Consider the following 18,371-nt stretch of genomic DNA (forward strand, 5'->3'; position numbering starts at 1 on the left):
CAGGGCAGCGTGATTAGTCCTCTGTTGTTCTCAGTCACGATCAATGATGTTTACTCTCAGGTACAGACGGATATTGGGGGTCGTTATTTGCAGATGACGGGGCCTTATGGAAGAGAGGAATAATATGTAGTGGGGTGTTTCGTACATCCCTAGTGTCTGTACAGGTGGAGATGGGGGGGAAATGCCATTGCAGATTAGGAGACAGCAGCTGGCAATGAATTATTGGGTCAGATTACAGGGACATGGGGTATCTCATCTTGCAAAAGGGATTTTACAGGCATGCTGGGAACAGGAGCGAAGACAGAACACAAGCTTTGGGTGGGTGGGTAATACCCAGGCGAAGGAGATGGGACTGTATGGAAGGGAGTTTAGCCCAACGGTAGCGATTCCTGTAAATCCACCCTGGCTCCTCCCACGTCCAATAGTAGATCTAGAAGTGGTGGAGAGACTACAGAAAGAAAGGGAGGGTGTTGATCCATCTGATTGGTTTAAGAGACATCTGGATACTGTGTATCAGGATGTTGTGGCCATTTACACAGATGGTTCAAGGAGATCCAAGGACAGGAAGTTGTGGGTCAGCGTTTGTAGAACAGGAATATGGGGTGAAAGTCAGGAAACGTAGTACAGATCTGGCTGTATATACGGAGGAGATGATGGCCATACTGTTGGCCTTGCAGTGGGTGGAGGAAGGTATACCAGAAAGAGTAGTTATTTGCTCTGATTAGTGGGGGTGTTGATGTAATGGCTAAACAAGCACTAAGTAGTGGGGGTGTTGATGTACTGGCTAAACAAGCACTAAGTAGTGGGGGTGTTGATGTAATGGCTAAACAAGCACTAAGTAGTGGGGATGTTGATGGAATGGCTAAACAAGCACTAAGTAGTGGGGGTGTTGATGGAATGGCTAAACAGCCACTAAGTAGTGGGGGATGTTGATGTAATGGCTAAACAAGCACTAAGTAGTGGGGGTGTTGATGGAATGGCTAAACAGCCACTAAGTAGTGGGGGTGTTGATGGAATGGCTAAACAAGCCACTAAGTAGTGGGGGATGTTGATGTGGTAGTTTCAATGAGAAAAGCAGAGGTTAAAAGCCTGATATGGACAGTGATGGTGCAGAGATGGCAGGAGCAGTGGAATAGAGATACTAAGGGCAGGAATTTATTTCAAGTACAGAGGAAAGTTGTGGAGGGAGAAAGGCAGGTAGGGATAGAAGAGGAGGCTATATTTACAAGATTAAGGCTGGGACACAGCCAGGTGAATACGACCTTATATGTGAAATTAAAACATCCAACAGGAAGATGTGAGTAATGCCAGGAAACAGAGACAGTGGAGCATGTATTGATACAGAGTGGACATTATTGGAGGAAAGAGAGAGGATGAGATCAATTATGAGGGAGAAGGGTGGAGAGGGGTACAGGAAATTAGTTTAAAGAGTATATTGAGTTGAACATCATTAGATATAGTCTCAAATAGTTGTTTATTTGTTTTAAAGAGCAACGGGGCTGGCAGGTAGGATTTAGTGTCTTCCCATCTCTGTCATACACTCCAGTACAATAGGTGGCGGTAATGCACCTTAACATTGGATGCCAACAGCCGATAAACCCCACCGAAGAAGTTTGCTACACCCTTAAATACGCATGCGCTCTCGCTCAGCCTGTGCACAGAAGAAAACTAAATTAACTCAGCAAAAAAGGTACATCCCTTTTTCAGGACCCTGTCTTTCAAAGATAATTCGTAAAATTCCAAATAACTTCACAGATCTTCATTGTAAAGGGTGTTTTCCCAAGTCCGGTGCAGTCCATGAGGAGGAGATGCACTGCAGTACTTAATGCAGCTGGTGGCCACACCAGATACTGACTGTTACTTTTGATTTTCAGGGATTCCATAGGGACACAAATTATTCCATATCTTTTAGTCACATGTCTGTGGAACTTGTTCAGTTTATGTCTCAGTTGTTGAATCTCGTTATGTTCATGCAAATATTTACACATGTTAAGTTTGCTGAAAATACAGTGACAGTGAGAGGACGTTTCTTTAAAAAAAAAATTGACAAGGTTTTTATGGTTTTCAATTAGTACTAAAGACTGGTACTCATAACCAGTGAAGTTTCTTTAGCGTAGCTCCACTCTCTTGATTGTGTCTAGCACATGTTACGCCTCTTTGTGGTCTCCATGTGAACACTGGGATCCGAGGCCACATGACAGCAGCATCCGTTCTGAGAAGGAGAGGCTCAGTGGGGGAAATCACTTAACTACTAAAATAAACATGTTTGTGGCTCGTAGCATTGCAGCAGATCACAAAGATCTAATCCACGATGTTTCCTACGATTTTCACGGCCGGAGAATGGCAACGTGTTCAAGTGACCAAAGTGTCAAGGTAAAAAAAATAAAAAAATAGTGAGCTAAGCTAACTAGCTAGTAGCAGGCTAGCTTGCTAGCTAACTCTTTACCTTATTGATATTGAACTAAACAGCTAATTCAGCAATCAAATTAACTGCAGCTAACTAGTTTACTTGATTAATATTACCCACTTTTAGAGAAAAGTAATTCACTGATAATATTTGCAGTTTTAAAACAGTTAGCTAGCTAACGTTAACTAAGCTAACTTAGCTAGTTTGCAAGCCATGCAGCTAGTTTGCTATGCTAGCTAGGATGTAAACAAAATGCCCAGACTGTAACCAGAGGTTGCTTTGGTGAACCATTGTCAATGTTCTGCATCCTTCAGGTTTGGGACAAGAGTGAAAGTGGGGAGTGGCACTGCACTGCCAGCTGGAAGGCAAGTCTGTTTTAGTTCTTTACACTCCAAGATTTAAAAGTCTGTTTTAGTTCTTTACACTCCAAGATTTAAAAGTCTGTTTTAGTTCTTTACACTCCAAGATTTAAAAGTCTGTTTTAGTTCTTTACACTCCAAGATTTAAAAGTCTGTTTTAGTTCTTACACGCCAAGATTTAAAAGTGTGCTTTGAATTGTAGCTAGCTCCTCTCCCTTTTTGAAAGGACTTTCTTTGCTTATTCAGTTCTGAAATGGTCTGTAGAATGAAGGTTTGTTATTGACTTGTCTTTGCAGACACACAGCGGGTCAGTATGGAGGGTGACATGGGCCCACCCTGAGTTTGGACAGGTGCTGGCCTCCTGCTCCTTTGACCGAACAGCCGCTGTGTGGGAGGAGATAGTTGGGGAGTCTAATGATAAACAGAGGGGGCAGAGCCACTGGGTAAGACTCCTGGACATTCAGCTACGAGCCTGGTCCCACATATATTTGTATTCTCCTGCCGATCTTGTACCAGGCTATTATCCAGCCACTGCTGTGAGGTGATTTCTTTAACCCAACTTATTGGGTGAAAGAGACATGTGCCTTGGTGTGCAGTATCGGCAACAAACTCTCATTCTGCTTTAGATAAAGAGGACCACTCTGGTGGACAGCAGGACATCGGTGACGGACGTGAAGTTTGCTCCTAAACACATGGGTCTGATGCTGACCACGTGCTCAGCAGACGGGGTGGTGAGGGTCTACGAGGCTCCAGACGTGATGAACCTCAGCCAGTGGTCCCTGCAGCACGAGATCTCCTGTAAACTCAGCTGCTCCTGTATCTCCTGGAACCCCTCCAGGTCAGCTTCACTGAGTCCATAGATTTAGGCCCAATTCACTCCAGGTGAAACCAGTCAGTGATTTTTAAGATTAAATCACTTTTATTTGTCAATTGTTTACAATGTCCAATGACCTAGTGTTCATTGGTGTTGCTGATTGGACACAGTGTCCAATGAACTACAGTGTTCATTGATGTTGCTGATTGGACACAGTGTCCAATGAACTACAGTGTTGCTGATTGGACACAGTGTCCAATGAACGAACTACAGTGTTGCTGATTGGACACAGTGTCCAATGAACTACAGTGTTGCTGATTGGACACAGTGTCCAATGAACTACAGTGTTCATTGGTGTTGCTGATTGTACAGTGCACACGCTGTTACACGCCTGTGTTACATTCTCTATAGCATTGCGTATTCAACTCTGACCCTACGAGGTCCAGAGGCTGCTGGTTTTCTGTTCTACCTGATAATGAATTGCACGTAGCTGGGGTCCCCGGTCTAAACCAGTCCCTGATTAGAGGGGAATCACCCACCTGGTGTCCCAGGTCTAAACCAGTCCCTGATTAGAGGGGAATCACCCACCTGGTGTCCCAGGTCTAAACCAGTCCCTGATTAGAGGGGAATCACCCACCTGGTGTCCCAGGTCTAAATCAGTCTCTGATTAGAGGGGAATCACCCAACTGGTGTCCCAGGTCTAAACCAGTCCCTGATTAGAGGGGAATCACCCACCTGGTGTCCCAGGTCCCAGTCCCTGATTAGGGGAATCAAACCAGTCCCTGATTAGAGGGGAATCACCCACCTGGTGTCCCAGGTCTAAATCAGTCCCTGATTAGAGGGGAATCACCCACCTGGTGTCCCCGGTCTAAACCAGTCCCTGATTAGAGGGGGACTCACCCACCTGGGGTCCCAGGTCTAAATTAGAACAATGATAAAATGCAGTGGCGCTGCTTCGAGGTCCAGAGTTGAGTTGGAGGGCTGTAGAGTTTCTAGAGTTGAGTTTGAGGGCTGTAGAGTTTCTAGAGTTGAGTTGGAGGGCTGTAGAGTTTCTAGAGTTGAGTTGGAGGGCTGTAGAGTTTCTAGAGTTGAGTTGGAGGGCTGTAGAGTTTCTAGAGTTGAGTTGGAGGGCTGTAGAGTTTCTAGAGTTGAGTTGGAGGGCTGTAGAGTTTCTAGAGTTGAGTTGGAGGGCTGTAGAGTTTCAGATGTTGAGTGTTCTGTAGAGTTTCAAAAGGGCAGTTTTTGGAGTTGAGTTGGAGGGCTGTAGATCTATGGGCCAGTTGTTTGATGCCTAGTTTCTAACATGTTCCCTGTTTAATAACTCTAGGGGAGCTCACCTTCAGCTGTAGATACTAATGGGCTATTGTATTGATGCCTATTAACATGTTACCTAGTTTAATAACTGTCTATTTATCATTGCAGCTGTGATACTAATGGGCTATTGTATTGATGCCTATTAACCCTCCCTAGCAGTTTAATAACTGTACGGTGGGAAGGTTATCAGCAGCTGTTGATTACTAATGGGCTATTGTAGATGCCTATTAACATGTTACCTAGTTTAATAACTGTCTATTTATCATTGTCTCCTTAGTTCTAGGTCAGTCCTATTCCCATTATTAGTATAAGTGAAAACACTAGGTCAGTCCTATTACATTATTAGTACGGTGAAAACAGGTTCAGATCTAGTAGTATAATGAAAACACTAGGTCAGTCCTATTACCTGGCTATTACATTATTAGTATAATGAATACACTAGGTCAGTCCTATTACATTATTAGTATAATGAAAACACTAGGTCAGTCCTATTACATTATTAGTATAATGAAAACACTAGGTCAGTCCTATTAAATTATTAGTATAATGAAAACACTAGGTCAGTCCTATTACATTATTAGTATAATGAAAACACTAGGTCAGTCCTATTACATTATTAGTATAATGAAAACACTAGGTCAGTCCTATTACATTATTAGTATAATGAAAACACTAGGTCAGTCCTATTACATTATTAGTATAATGAAAACACTAGGTCAGTCCTATTACATTATTAGTATAATGAAAACACTAGGTCAGTCCTATTACATTATTAGTATAATGAAAACACTAGGTCAGTCCTATTACATTATTAGTATAATGAAAACACTAGGTCAGTCCTATTACATTATTAGTATAATGAAAACACTAGGTCAGTCCTATTACATTATTAGTATAATGAAAACACTAGGTCAGTCCTATTACATTAGTAGTATAATGAAAACACTAGGTCAGTCCTATTACATTATTATTATAATGAAAACACTAGGTCAGTCCTATTACATTATTAGTATAATGAAAACACTAGGTCAGTCCTATTACATTATTATTATAATGAAAACACTAGGTCAGTCCTATTACATTATTAGTATAATGAAAACACTAGGTCAGTCCTATTACATTATTAGTATAATGAAAACACTAGGTCAGTCCTATTACATTATTAGTATAATGAAAACACTAGGTCAGTCCTATTACATTATTAGTATAATGAAAACACTAGGTCAGTCCTATTACATTATTAGTATAATGAAAACACTAGGTCAGTCCTATTACATTATTAGTATAATGAAAACACTAGGTCAGTCCAATTACATTATTAGTATAATGAAAACACTAGGTCAGTCCTACTACATTATTATTATAATGAAAACACTAGGTCAGTCCTATTACATTATTAGTATAATGAAAACACTAGGTCAGTCCTATTACATTATTAGTATAATGAAAACACTAGGTCAGTCCTATTACATTATTAGTATAATGAAAACACTAGGTCAGTCCTCTACATTATTAGTATAATGAAAACACTAGGTCAGTCCTATTACATTATTAGTATAATGAAAACACTAGGTCAATTATTACAGGTGGAGCAGATATTACATTATTAGTTATCATGTTAGACACTGGTCAGTCCTATTATCATTATCTGGTATACGTTTCACTAGAGTCTGGTACATTAGTTAGTATAATGAATACACTAGAGTCTGGTCCTATTACATTATTAGTATAATGAAAACACTAGGTCAGTCCTATTACATTAGTAGTATAATGAAAACACTAGGTCAGTCCTTTAGTTATTAGTATAATGTAGGAGTCCTTTCATTATTAGTTGTCAGAGGTCAGTCCTATTACATTATTAGTTAATCTAGGAGTCCTATTCATTAGTAGTATAATGTTGTCAACACTAGGTCAGTCCTATTACATTAGTACGTATAATGAAAACACTAGTCAGTCCTATTACATTATTAGTATTGTAGGTCAGTTATTACATTCAGAGAGTTTGAAATCATGTTAGGTCAGTCCTGGTCTTTTAGTTTCACTAGGTCAGTCCTATTACATTAGTAGTATTGAAAACACTGGTCAGTCTATCATGTTGTCATTATTCTGGTATAATGAAAACATGTTGTAGAGTCTGGTCCGTTATCATATTCAGAGAGTAGTATAATGAAAACACTAGGTCAGTCCTATTAGAGTCATTATTAGTATAATGAAAACCTAGGTCTGGTCTGTTACACAGAGAGTCTGGTTATTAGTATAATAAAACACTAGTTGTCAGAGAGTCTGGTCTATTACATTATCAGTGTCTCTGGTCAGTTACATTATCATTATAATGAAAACTGGTCTTGTAGTTCAGTCCTGTTACCCTATTACATTATTAGCATGTGGAGAAGTCCTAGTTACATTATCATGTATGAATGAAAACACTAGGTCAGTCCTATTACAGTCTGGTCTTTTATTATTATAATGAAAACACTAGGTCAGTCCTAGTTACATTATCATGTATAATGAAAACACTAGGTCAGTCCTATTACATTTTAGTATAATGAAAACACTCATGTTGTCAGTCCTATTACATTATTAGTATAATGAAAACACTAGGTCAGTCCTATTACATTATTAGTATAATGAAAACACTAGGTCAATTATACAGGTGGAGCAGATGGTTACATGAAGCCTGGTCTTTTAGTTCACGTTATCATGTTGTCAGAGAGAGTCTGGTCTTTTAGTTCACGTTATCATGTTGTCAGAGAGTCTGGTCTTTTAGTTCACGTTATCATGTTGTCAGAGAGAGTCTGGTCTTTTAGTTCACGTTATCATGTTGTCAGAGAGTCTGGTCTTTTAGTTCACGTTATCATGTTGTCAGAGAGTCTGGTCTTTTAGTTCACGTTATCATGTTGTCAGAGAGTCTGGTCTTTTAGTTCACGTTATCATGTTGTCAGAGAGTCTGGTCTTTTAGTTCACGTTATCATGTTGACAGAGAGAGTCTGGTCTTGTAGTTCACGTTATCATGTTGTCAGAGAGTCTGGTCTTTTAGTTCACGTTATCATGTTGTCAGAGAGTCTGGTCTTTTAGTTCACGTTATCATGTTGTCAGAGAGTCTGGTCTTTTAGTTCACGTTATCATGTTGTCAGAGAGAGTCTGGTCTTGTAGTTCACGTTATCATGTTGTAGGAGACTCCTCTACCTTAAGAGGGAAATTCTCTGTCTTTGATCAGGAAATATGCGAAAGCCGAGACATTGATGACGGTGACTGATGCGGTGCACGACATAGCCTTCTCCCCGAACCTGGGGCGGTCCTTCCACGTGCTCGCCATAGCAACCAAAGATGTTCGGATCTTTAAGTTGGTACCTTTGCGGTGAGTGTATAAATTGCGATTTTTAAATATATATTTTTTTATATATATTTTTTTGTACACTTTTACAAACTTTTTCTGACTTAGTATAATGTACATATTGAGTTTTCTGATAGATATTAGCTGTATATATATTTTTTAGACTTGCTGTATTGTCGAAGTTGCAGATCATAGCCATTCAGAGCCGTTACCGTGTCCATATGTTATACTGACCTGTTCTGCATCTCTCTCTCGTCTGACAGGAAGGAGAGCAGCTCAACAGGCCCTACTAAATTTGAGGTTCAGATCGTGGCCCAGTTCGACAACCACAACTCCCAGGTGTGGAGAGTCTCCTGGAACATCACGAGCACCTTGCTGGCCTCCTCAGGAGACGACGGCTGTGTCCGACTTTGGAAAGGTGATCTGTCTAGTATAGACTGAGAATGTGATCTATCTAGTATAGACTGAGAAGCTGATCTATCTAGTATAGACTGAGAAGCTGATCTATCTAGTATAGACTGAGAAGCTGATCTATCTAGTATAGACTGAGAAGCTGATCTATCTAGTATAGACTGAAAAGGCTGTGATCTATCTCTGAGAAGGTGATCTATCTAGTATAGACTGAGAAGGTGATCTATCTAGTATAGACTGAGAAGGTGATCTATCTAGTATAGACTGAGAAGGTGATCTATCTAGTATAGACTGAGAAGGCTGTTTCCCACTCTGAAAAGGATATCTATCTAGTATAGACTGAGAAGGTGATCTATCTAGTATAGACTGAAAAGGTGATCTATCTAGTATAGACTGGAACACAGAGATCCTATTAATGATCCACTCTGGGAAGGTGATCTATCTAGTATAGACTGAGAAGGTGATCTATCTAGTATAGACTGAGAAGGTGATCTATCTAGTATAGACTGAGAAGGTGATCTATCTAGTATAGACTGAGAAGGTGATCTATCTAGTATAGACTGAGAAGGTGATCTATCTAGTATAGACTGAGAAGGTGATCTGTCTAGTATAGACTGAGAAGGTGATCTATCTAGTATAGACTGAAACACAGAGATCCTATTAATGATCCACTCTGAGAAGGTGATCTATCTAGTATAGACTGGAACACAGAGATCCTATTAATGATCCACTCTGGGATCTTAAAGATGTACTGTGGAGAAATCGCTCCATTTCCTGGTTGCTGAAATTCTAATAGTTTGATTACTTTCTGTTTGTGACACAAAAAAGCAACTTTAATGTAATAATGGTACCATCTAAATCACTGTGAAATATTGTCCATAAGCGTATTGTATTTTTAGCTGTTTGAAGCTGGTGTACAAAGGTAAAAGACACAAGACCGGTAGCATAGAAAATAACAGATCTATAACTTCTATTTCTATGTGTATTTGGTCAGGTCTCCCAAAAGTTACATATCACAGCTTAAAGCACAACAACATCACACAAAATGGATGACTTAGTGCACAAAACAACAGAATGGATGACTAGTGCACAAAATGGATGACGTAGTGCACAAAATGGATGTAGTGCACAAAACAACAGAATGGATGACGTAGTGCACAAAATGGATGCACAAAATGGATGACGTAGTGCACAAAATGGATGAAGTGACAAAATGGATCTAGTGCACCAAATGGAGACGTAGTGCACAAAATGGATGACGTAGTGCACAAAATGGATGACGTAAGAAAAAACAAAATGGATCGTATGCTAAACAAATGGATGACGTAGTGCAAAAAACAGAATGGATGACTAGTGCACAAAAAAAAACAGAATGGATGATCTAGTGCTATGAAAAAACAGAATGGATGTGTCCAAAAACAGAATGGATGAAGTAGTGCACAAAATCAGAATGGATGACTAGCACAAAAACAGAATGGATGACAAAAAACAGAATGGATGTAGTGCACAGAATGGATGACGTGTACAAAAAAACAGAATGGATGACATAGTGCACAAAACAGAATGGATGATGTAGTGCACAAAAAACAGAATGGATGATGTAGTGCACAATAAACAGAATGGATGGTGTAGTGCACAAAAAACAGAATGGAAGATGTAGTGCACAAAAAACAGAATGGATGATGTAGTGCACAAAAACAGAATGGATGATGTAGTGCAAAAAACAGAATGGATGATGTAGTGCACAGAATGGATGACGGAGTGCACAAAAAAACAGAATGGATGATGTAGTGCACAAAACACAAAATGGATGACGTAGTGCACAAAAAAACAGAATGGATGACGTAGTGCACAAAAAAACAGAATGGATGACGTAGTGCACAAAAAAACAGAATGGATGACGTAGTGCACAAAAAAAACAGAATGGATGACGTAGTGCACAAAAAACAGAATGGATGATGTAGTGCACAAAAAACAGAATGGATGATCTAGTGCACAAAAAAAACAGAATGGATGATGTAGTGCACAGAATGGATGACGTAGTGCACAATAAACAGAATGGATGATGTAGTGCACAAAAAACAGAATGGATGACGTAGTGCACAAAAAACAGAATGGATGATGTAGTGCACAGAATGGATGACGTAGTGCATAAAAAACAGAATGGATGATGTAGTGCACAAAAAACAGAATGGATGATGTAGTGCACAAAAAAAACAGAATGGATGATGTAGTGCACAGAATGGATGACGTAGTGCACAATAAACAGAATGGATGATGTAGTGCACAAAAAACAGAATGGATGACGTAGTGCACAAAAAACAGAATGGATGATGTAGTGCACAGAATGGATGACGTAGTGCACAATAAACAGAATGGATGATGTAGTGCACAAAAAACAGAATGGATGATGTAGTGCACAAAAAACAGAATGGATGATGTAGTGCACAAAAAACAGAATGGATGACGTAGTGCACAGAATGGATGACGTAGTGCACAAAAAAACAGAATGGATGATGTAGTGCACAAAAAACTGAATGGATGATGTAGTGTACAAAAAACAGAATGGATGACGTAGTGTACAAAAAACAGAATGGATGACGTAGTGCACAAAAAACAGAATGGATGACGTAGTGCACAAAAAACAGAATGGATGACGTAGTGCACAAAAAAAAACAGAATGGATGACGTAGTGCATGAAAAAACAGAATGGATGACGTAGTGCACGAAAAAACAGAATGGATGACGTAGTGCACAAAACAGAATGGATGACGTAGTGCACAAAAAACAGAATGGATGACGTAGTGAACAGAATGGATGACGTAGTGTACAAAAAAACAGAATGGATGACATAGTGCACAAAACAGAATGGATGATGTAGTGCACAAAAAACAGAATGGATGATGTAGTGCACAATAAACAGAATGGATGGTGTAGTGCACAAAAAACAGAATGGATGATGTAGTGCACAAAAAACAGAATGGATGATGTAGTGCACAGAAATGAAAAACAGAATGGATGAAACAGAATGGATGACGTAGTGCACAAAAACAGAATGGATGATGTAGTGCACAAAAACAAAATGGATGACGTAGTGCACAAAAAAACAGAATGGATGACGTAGTGCACAAAAAAACAGAATGGATGACGTAGTGCACAAAAAAACAGAATGGATGACGTAGTGCACAAAAAAAACAGAATGGATGACGTAGTGCACAAAAAACAGAATGGATGATGTAGTGCACAAAAAACAGAATGGATGATGTAGTGCACAAAAAAAACAGAATGGATGATGTAGTGCACAGAATGGATGACGTAGTGCACAATAAACAGAATGGATGATGTAGTGCACAAAAAACAGAATGGATGACGTAGTGCACAAAAAACAGAATGGATGATGTAGTGCACAGAATGGATGACGTAGTGCACAAAAAACAGAATGGATGATGTAGTGCACAAAAAACAGAATGGATGATGTAGTGCACAAAAAAAACAGAATGGATGATGTAGTGCACAGAATGGATGACGTAGTGCACAAAAACAGAATGGATGATGTAGTGCACAAAAAACAGAATGGATGACGTAGTGCACAAAAAACAGAATGGATGATGTAGTGCACAGAATGGATGACGTAGTGCACAATAAACAGAATGGATGATGTAGTGCACAAAAAACAGAATGGATGATGTAGTGCACAAAAAACAGAATGGATGATGTAGTGCACAAAAAACAGAATGGATGACGTAGTGCACAGAATGGATGAAGTGCACAAAAAACAGAATGGATGATGTAGTGCACAAAAAACAGAATGGATGATGTAGTGTACAAAAAACAGAATGGATGACGTAGTGTACAAAAAACAGAATGGATGACGTAGTGCACAAAAACAGAATGGATGACGTAGTGCACAAAAAAAAAAACAGAATGGATGACGTAGTGCACAAAAAAAACAGAATGGATGACGTAGTGCACAAAAAAACAGAATGGATGACGTAGTGCACAAAAAACAGAATGGATGACGTAGTGCACAAAAAACAGAATGGATGACGTGCAAAAACAGAATGGATGACGTAGTGCACAAAAAACAGAATGGATGACGTAGTGCACAAAAACAGAATGTACGTAAAAAACAGAATGGATGACGTAGTGCACAAAAACAGAATGGATGACGTAGTGCAAAAAAAACAGAATGGATGACGTAGTGTACAAAAAACAGAATGGATGACGTAGTGCACAAAAAAACAGAATGGATGACGTAGTGCACAAAAAACAGAATGGATGAGTGCACAAAAACAGAATGGATGACGTAGTGCACAAAAAAACAGAATGGATGACGTAGTGCACAAAAAACAGAATGGATGACGTAGTGCACAAAAAAACAGAATGGATGACGTAGTGCACAAAAAACAGAATGGATGACGTAGTGCACAAAAAACAGAATGGATGACGTAGTGCACAAAAAACAGAATGGATGATGTAGTGCACAAAAAACAGAATGGATGACAGTGTACAAAACAGGGATCTGTTTCAGAAGTGTCCGTCTCCTCGTGAACTGTGTAAAGTCCCCCACACATTTACACTGTTTCATTGGTTCCCATCTTCTGGTCCCCAGCCAACTATATGGACAACTGGAAGTGTACAGGCATCCTGAAGGGAGACGGAAGTCCGGTCAACGGGTCGTCAGGACAACCCGGTGCCATGAATACCATGGTGGGGTCCACTGTCCAGACCTCCCAGAATGCACTGAACGGCTCTGCTGCAGGAAGGTAGGAGGCCGCGCCCGCTGTCGGCCGGCCAGAGCTGGTGACTGACTGCCTGCCTCACTGCTTTACTGTCTCTGGGCCTGACTGACACTGCAGCGCTGACCCCTCCCTGGGTCAACTGACACTGTGTGTTGCGCTCATGCAAAGAGCTTGGCTTGTGGCAAGGCCCAGCAGGCCAGACCCAGCACGTAGGCCTGCTCCCTGTGGCAGGTCTGTCTGCTCGTCATAAAAGGAGTGTTTGGGAAGGCTATTTGCTACAGTTTTTTAAATGTTCGTACAACAGCAGACTGATGTTTGGATTGTACAATAATTTATGGTAATTGTTTATTGACACCATTTTATGTTGATTGGAACATGAATGTTATTTTGAAGAATATAATTTTTTAAACATGTTAGATGAATTGTTACAGATGTCTGTGGTCCTCACATAATGCCCTGGAAATCATTTCAATACATTTACATACCAGGGCCAAACATACAGGCTCGCTAAATTGAATAAATTGACTCTTTTGATGTAATCTTATAATAGCATGTGTAGAATGTTTGGATGGCATATTGATAAATAATAAAATATATTTTCAATATATAAAACAATTACCAAATCCCTAATCTTTGCATGTTGTAGGAGCATCTGGGATATAATCTGATAATAATCTCTATTAACCTGCTGGTAATCTGCAATGAATCTGAATGAAATAATGACTGAAGGCTGTTGAACCATGCTAGTGCTTTAACAACACACATGGCTGAGTTTATATTCAATATTCCACCCTAGTACAGTACATCAACATCCAGTTTATACTCCTAGTACAGTACATCAACATCCAGTTTATACTCCTAGTACAGTACATCAACATCCAGTTTATACTCCTAGTACTGTACATCAACATCCAGTTTCCAGACATTATACTCTCTCTCCTAGTACAGTACATCAACATTCAGTTTATACTCCTAGTACAGTACATCAACATTCAGTTTCCAGACATTATACTCTCTCTCCTAGTACAGTACATCAACATTCAGTTTATACTCCTAGTACAGTACATCAACATTCAGTTTCCAGACATTATACTCTCTCTCCTAGTACAGTACATTAACATTCAGTTTATACTCCTAGTACAGTACATCAACATTCAGTTTATACTCCTAGTACAGTACATCAACATCCAGTTTATACTCCTAGTACAGTACATCAACATCCAGTTTATACTAGTACAGTACATCAACATCCAGTTTATACTCCTAGTACAGTACATCAACATCCAGTTTATACTCCTAGTACAGTACATCAACATTCAGTTTATACTCCTAGTACAGTACATCAACATTCAGTTTATACTCCTAGTACAGTACATCAACATCCAGTTTATACTCCTAGTACAGTACATCAACATCCAGTTTCCAGACATTATACTCTCTCTCCTAGTACTGTACATCAACATTCAGTTTATACTCCTAGTACAGTACATCAACATCCAGTTTCCAGACATTATACTCTCTCTCCTAGTACAGTACATCAACATTCAGTTTCCAGACATTATACTCCTAGTACTGTATAATGGTCCATAAGAAAAGCCTAATTATCCCTCACTAGAGGTGACTATTCTGCCCTAAAATCCACTCCGTTCTGCAAGGCCTCTGCTAACCTGTTACATTGTATGGTGTTACGTTTCTCTGTTTTTAATGACAACCTTTTTCTGTACTCCTGTCCAATCTTTGATTAAAAAAAATGCATCGTATTGTGATTCGTTGACGACTGTGTGTTTTGTACATGTTCATTCAGACAATCTAATTTTAAAAAATGAAAAAGTTTGCTTGCGCATTATTGTCCCGTTTTCAATAAGGACTCATCCCTGTGTGGTCTATTGGACGTGATGGGATGCTGCTTGTTGCATGCACACAGGAACGGCCAGAGGATCCCCTTTAGCCCTCGCCTGCGGAGCCTGCCTGCCCCGAAGACACTCCACCAGCCTGTGTACTGTTAGCCTAAAGCCCGCTGAGCAGCGAGCACGCTGGTGACCATGCATGGACCAGGATGCCACTGCTTCGGCAATACTTCTAATAGGTGTTGCTTTATTACACATCCAATTGTATTTGTCACATGTGCCCGAATACAGCAGGTAAATGCTGATTTTAAAAGCCCTGAAACAACAAAGCAGTTTTAAGAAAATATATATATTTTTTAAGAAAAACAAAGAGCAGCAGTATATAACAATACAGATCTGTAGTTCTGCTGAGTACCTTACCACATAGTCTCCTGTTAGTTCTGCTGAGTACCTTACCACATAGTCTCCTGTTAGTTCTGCTGAGTACCTTACCACATAGTCTCCTGTTAGTTCTGCTGAGTACCTTACCACATAGTCTCCTGTTAGTTCTGCTGAGTACCTTACCACATAGTCTCCTGTTAGTTCTGCTGAGTACCTTACCACATAGTCTCCTGTTAGTTCTGCTGAGTACCTTACCACATAGTCTCCTGTTAGTTCTGCTGAGTACCTTACCACATAGTCTCCTGTTAGTTCTGCTGAGTACCTTACCACATAGTCTCCTGTTAGTTCTGCTGAGTACCTTACCACATAGTCTCCTGTTAGTTCTGCTGAGTACCTTACCACATAGTCTACTGTTAGTTCTGCTGAGTACCTTACCACATAGTCTCCTGTTAGTTCTGCTGAGTACCTTACCACATAGTCTCCTGTTAGTTCTGCTGAGTACCTTATCTTCTGTTGTGTTATGTGTCTGTGTTCTGCTGAATACTGTGTCTTCTGTTGTGTTAATGTGTCTGTGTTCTGCTGAATACTGTGTCTTCTGTTGTGTTAATGTGTCTGTGTTCTGCTGAATACAGTGTCTTCTGTTAGTTCTCCTAGCCCCCTTTATTCTGTTCTGTACAGCTGCCGTAGCCTGTTCACCTCCCCTCTTTATTCTGTTCTGTACAGCTGCTGTAGCCTGTTCTCCCCCTTTATTCTGTTCTGTACAGCTGCCTTAGCCTGTTCACCTCTCCCCTTTATTCTGTTCTGTACAGCTGCTGTAGCCTGTTCACCTCTCCCCTTTATTCTGTATATCTGCTGTAGCCTGTTCACCTCCCCCCTTTATTCTGTTCTGTACAGCTGCTGTAGCCTGTTCACCTCCCCTCTGTATCCTGTTCTTACAGCTGTGTCTGTTTCCCCTTTATTCAGTGCTGCTGCAGCCTTCTCCTAGCCCCCTTTATTCTGTTCTGTATAGCTGCTGTAGCCTGTTCACCTCCCCTTTATTCTGTTCTGTACAGCTGCTGTAGCCTGTTCACCTCCCCCCTTTATTCTGTTCTGTACAGCTGCTGTAGCCTGTTCACCTCCCCTCTTTATTCTGTACAGCTGCTGTAGCCTGTTCACCTCCCCCCTTTATTCTGTATAGCTGCTGTAGCCTGTTCATGTCTCCCCTTTATTCTGTTCTGTATAGCTGCCGTAGCCTGTTCACCTCCCCTCTTTATTCTGTATAGCTGCTGTAGCCTGTTCATGTCTCCCCTTTTCCTATTTTAATTCATTTCTCTGTTTTTGTTTATTTCTTTGTATCCCATTGTTGTCTTGTTTCCTGTCTGTTCCCTGTTTCTTGTTTCAGGTATTTCTTCCCCCCTCTGGATGCCCCCAGGGCAGGGTCCAGGTACGGCCACCTGCTGCCCCCCCCTTCTCTGATAGAGCACTCTGATGCCCAGTTCAGCCCCCACAGCCAGCTCCCCCAGTCCACCATGGCCATCCATGGCCAGCCCCCCCAATCCCCTCTGTCCCTGCACAGACTGTACTCACACTCTAGAGCCCTCAACACCCTGCCTGAACACGACTGACCCTGTAGAGCCCTCAACACCCTGCCTGAACACAGCTGACCCTCTAGAGCTCTCAACACTGACCCTGCCTGAACACAGCTGACCCTCTAGAGCCCTCAACACCCTGCCTGAACACAGCTGACCCTCTAGAGCCCTCAACACCCTGCCTGAACACAGCTGACCCTCTAGAGCTCTCAACACTGACCCTGCCTGAACACAGCTGACCCTCTAGAGCCCTCAACACCCTGCCTGAACACAGCTGACCCTCTAGAGCCCTCAACACCCTGCCTGAACACGGCTGACCCTCTAGAGCCCTCAACACCCTGCCTGAACACGGCTGACCCTCTAGAGCCCTCAACACCCTGCCTGAACACGACTGACCCTCTAGAGCCCTCAACACCCTGCCTGAACACGGCTGACCCTCTAGAGCCCTCAACACCCTGCCTGAACACGACTGACCCTCTAGAGCCCTCAACACCCTGCCTGAACACGACTGACCCTCTAGAGCCCTCAACACCCTGCCTGAACACGACTGACCCTCTAGAGCCCTCAACACCCTGCCTGAACACGGCTGACCCTCTAGAGCCCTCAACACCCTGCCTGAACACGGCTGACCCTCTAGAGCCCTCAACACCCTGCCTGAACACGGCTGACCCTCTAGAGCCCTCAACACCCTGCCTGAACACGGCTGACCCTCTAGAGCCCTCAAACACCCTGCCTGAACACAGCTGACCCTCTAGAGCCCTCAACACCCTGCCTGAACACGGCTGACCCTCTAGAGCCCTCAACACCCTGCCTGAACACGGCTGACCCTCTAGAGCCCTCAACACCCTGCCTGAACACGGCTGACCCTCTAGAGCCCTCAACACCCTGCCTGAACACGACTGACCCTCTAGAGCCCTCAACACCCTGCCTGAACACGACTGACCCTCTAGAGCCCTCAACACCCTGCCTGAACACGACTGACCCTCTAGAGCCCTCAACACCCTGCCTGAACACGGCTGACCCTCTAGAGCCCTCAACACCCTGCCTGAACACGACTGACCCTCTAGAGCCCTCAACACCCTGCCTGAACACGGCTGACCCTCTAGAGCCCTCAACACCCTGCCTGAACAAGGCTGACCCTCTAGAGCCCTCAACACCCTGCCTGAACACGGCTGACCCTCTAGAGCCCTCAAC

The 18,371-nt window shown here is 41.6% G+C and overlaps 1 protein-coding gene across 1 annotated transcript; it reads left to right on the forward strand.

Moving 5' to 3' along the window:
* Positions 1 to 2,128: 2,128 nt before the first annotated feature.
* LOC124017991 (nucleoporin SEH1-like) lies at positions 2,129 to 17,548 on the forward strand. The gene is given in 11 exon segments (XM_046333241.1): positions 2,129 to 2,373; positions 2,722 to 2,772; positions 3,063 to 3,209; positions 3,393 to 3,632; positions 4,071 to 4,082; positions 4,908 to 4,925; positions 7,374 to 7,414; positions 8,112 to 8,252; positions 8,492 to 8,646; positions 13,252 to 13,405; positions 16,991 to 17,548. Coding segments are annotated over 11 exon segments (1,293 nt in total). The 5' UTR covers positions 2,129 to 2,262; the 3' UTR covers positions 17,214 to 17,548.
* Positions 17,549 to 18,371: the final 823 nt, after the last annotated feature.

This window comes from Oncorhynchus gorbuscha, unplaced genomic scaffold, assembly GCF_021184085.1.
Source record: "Oncorhynchus gorbuscha isolate QuinsamMale2020 ecotype Even-year unplaced genomic scaffold, OgorEven_v1.0 Un_scaffold_360, whole genome shotgun sequence".
NCBI lineage: Eukaryota > Metazoa > Chordata > Actinopteri > Salmoniformes > Salmonidae > Oncorhynchus > Oncorhynchus gorbuscha.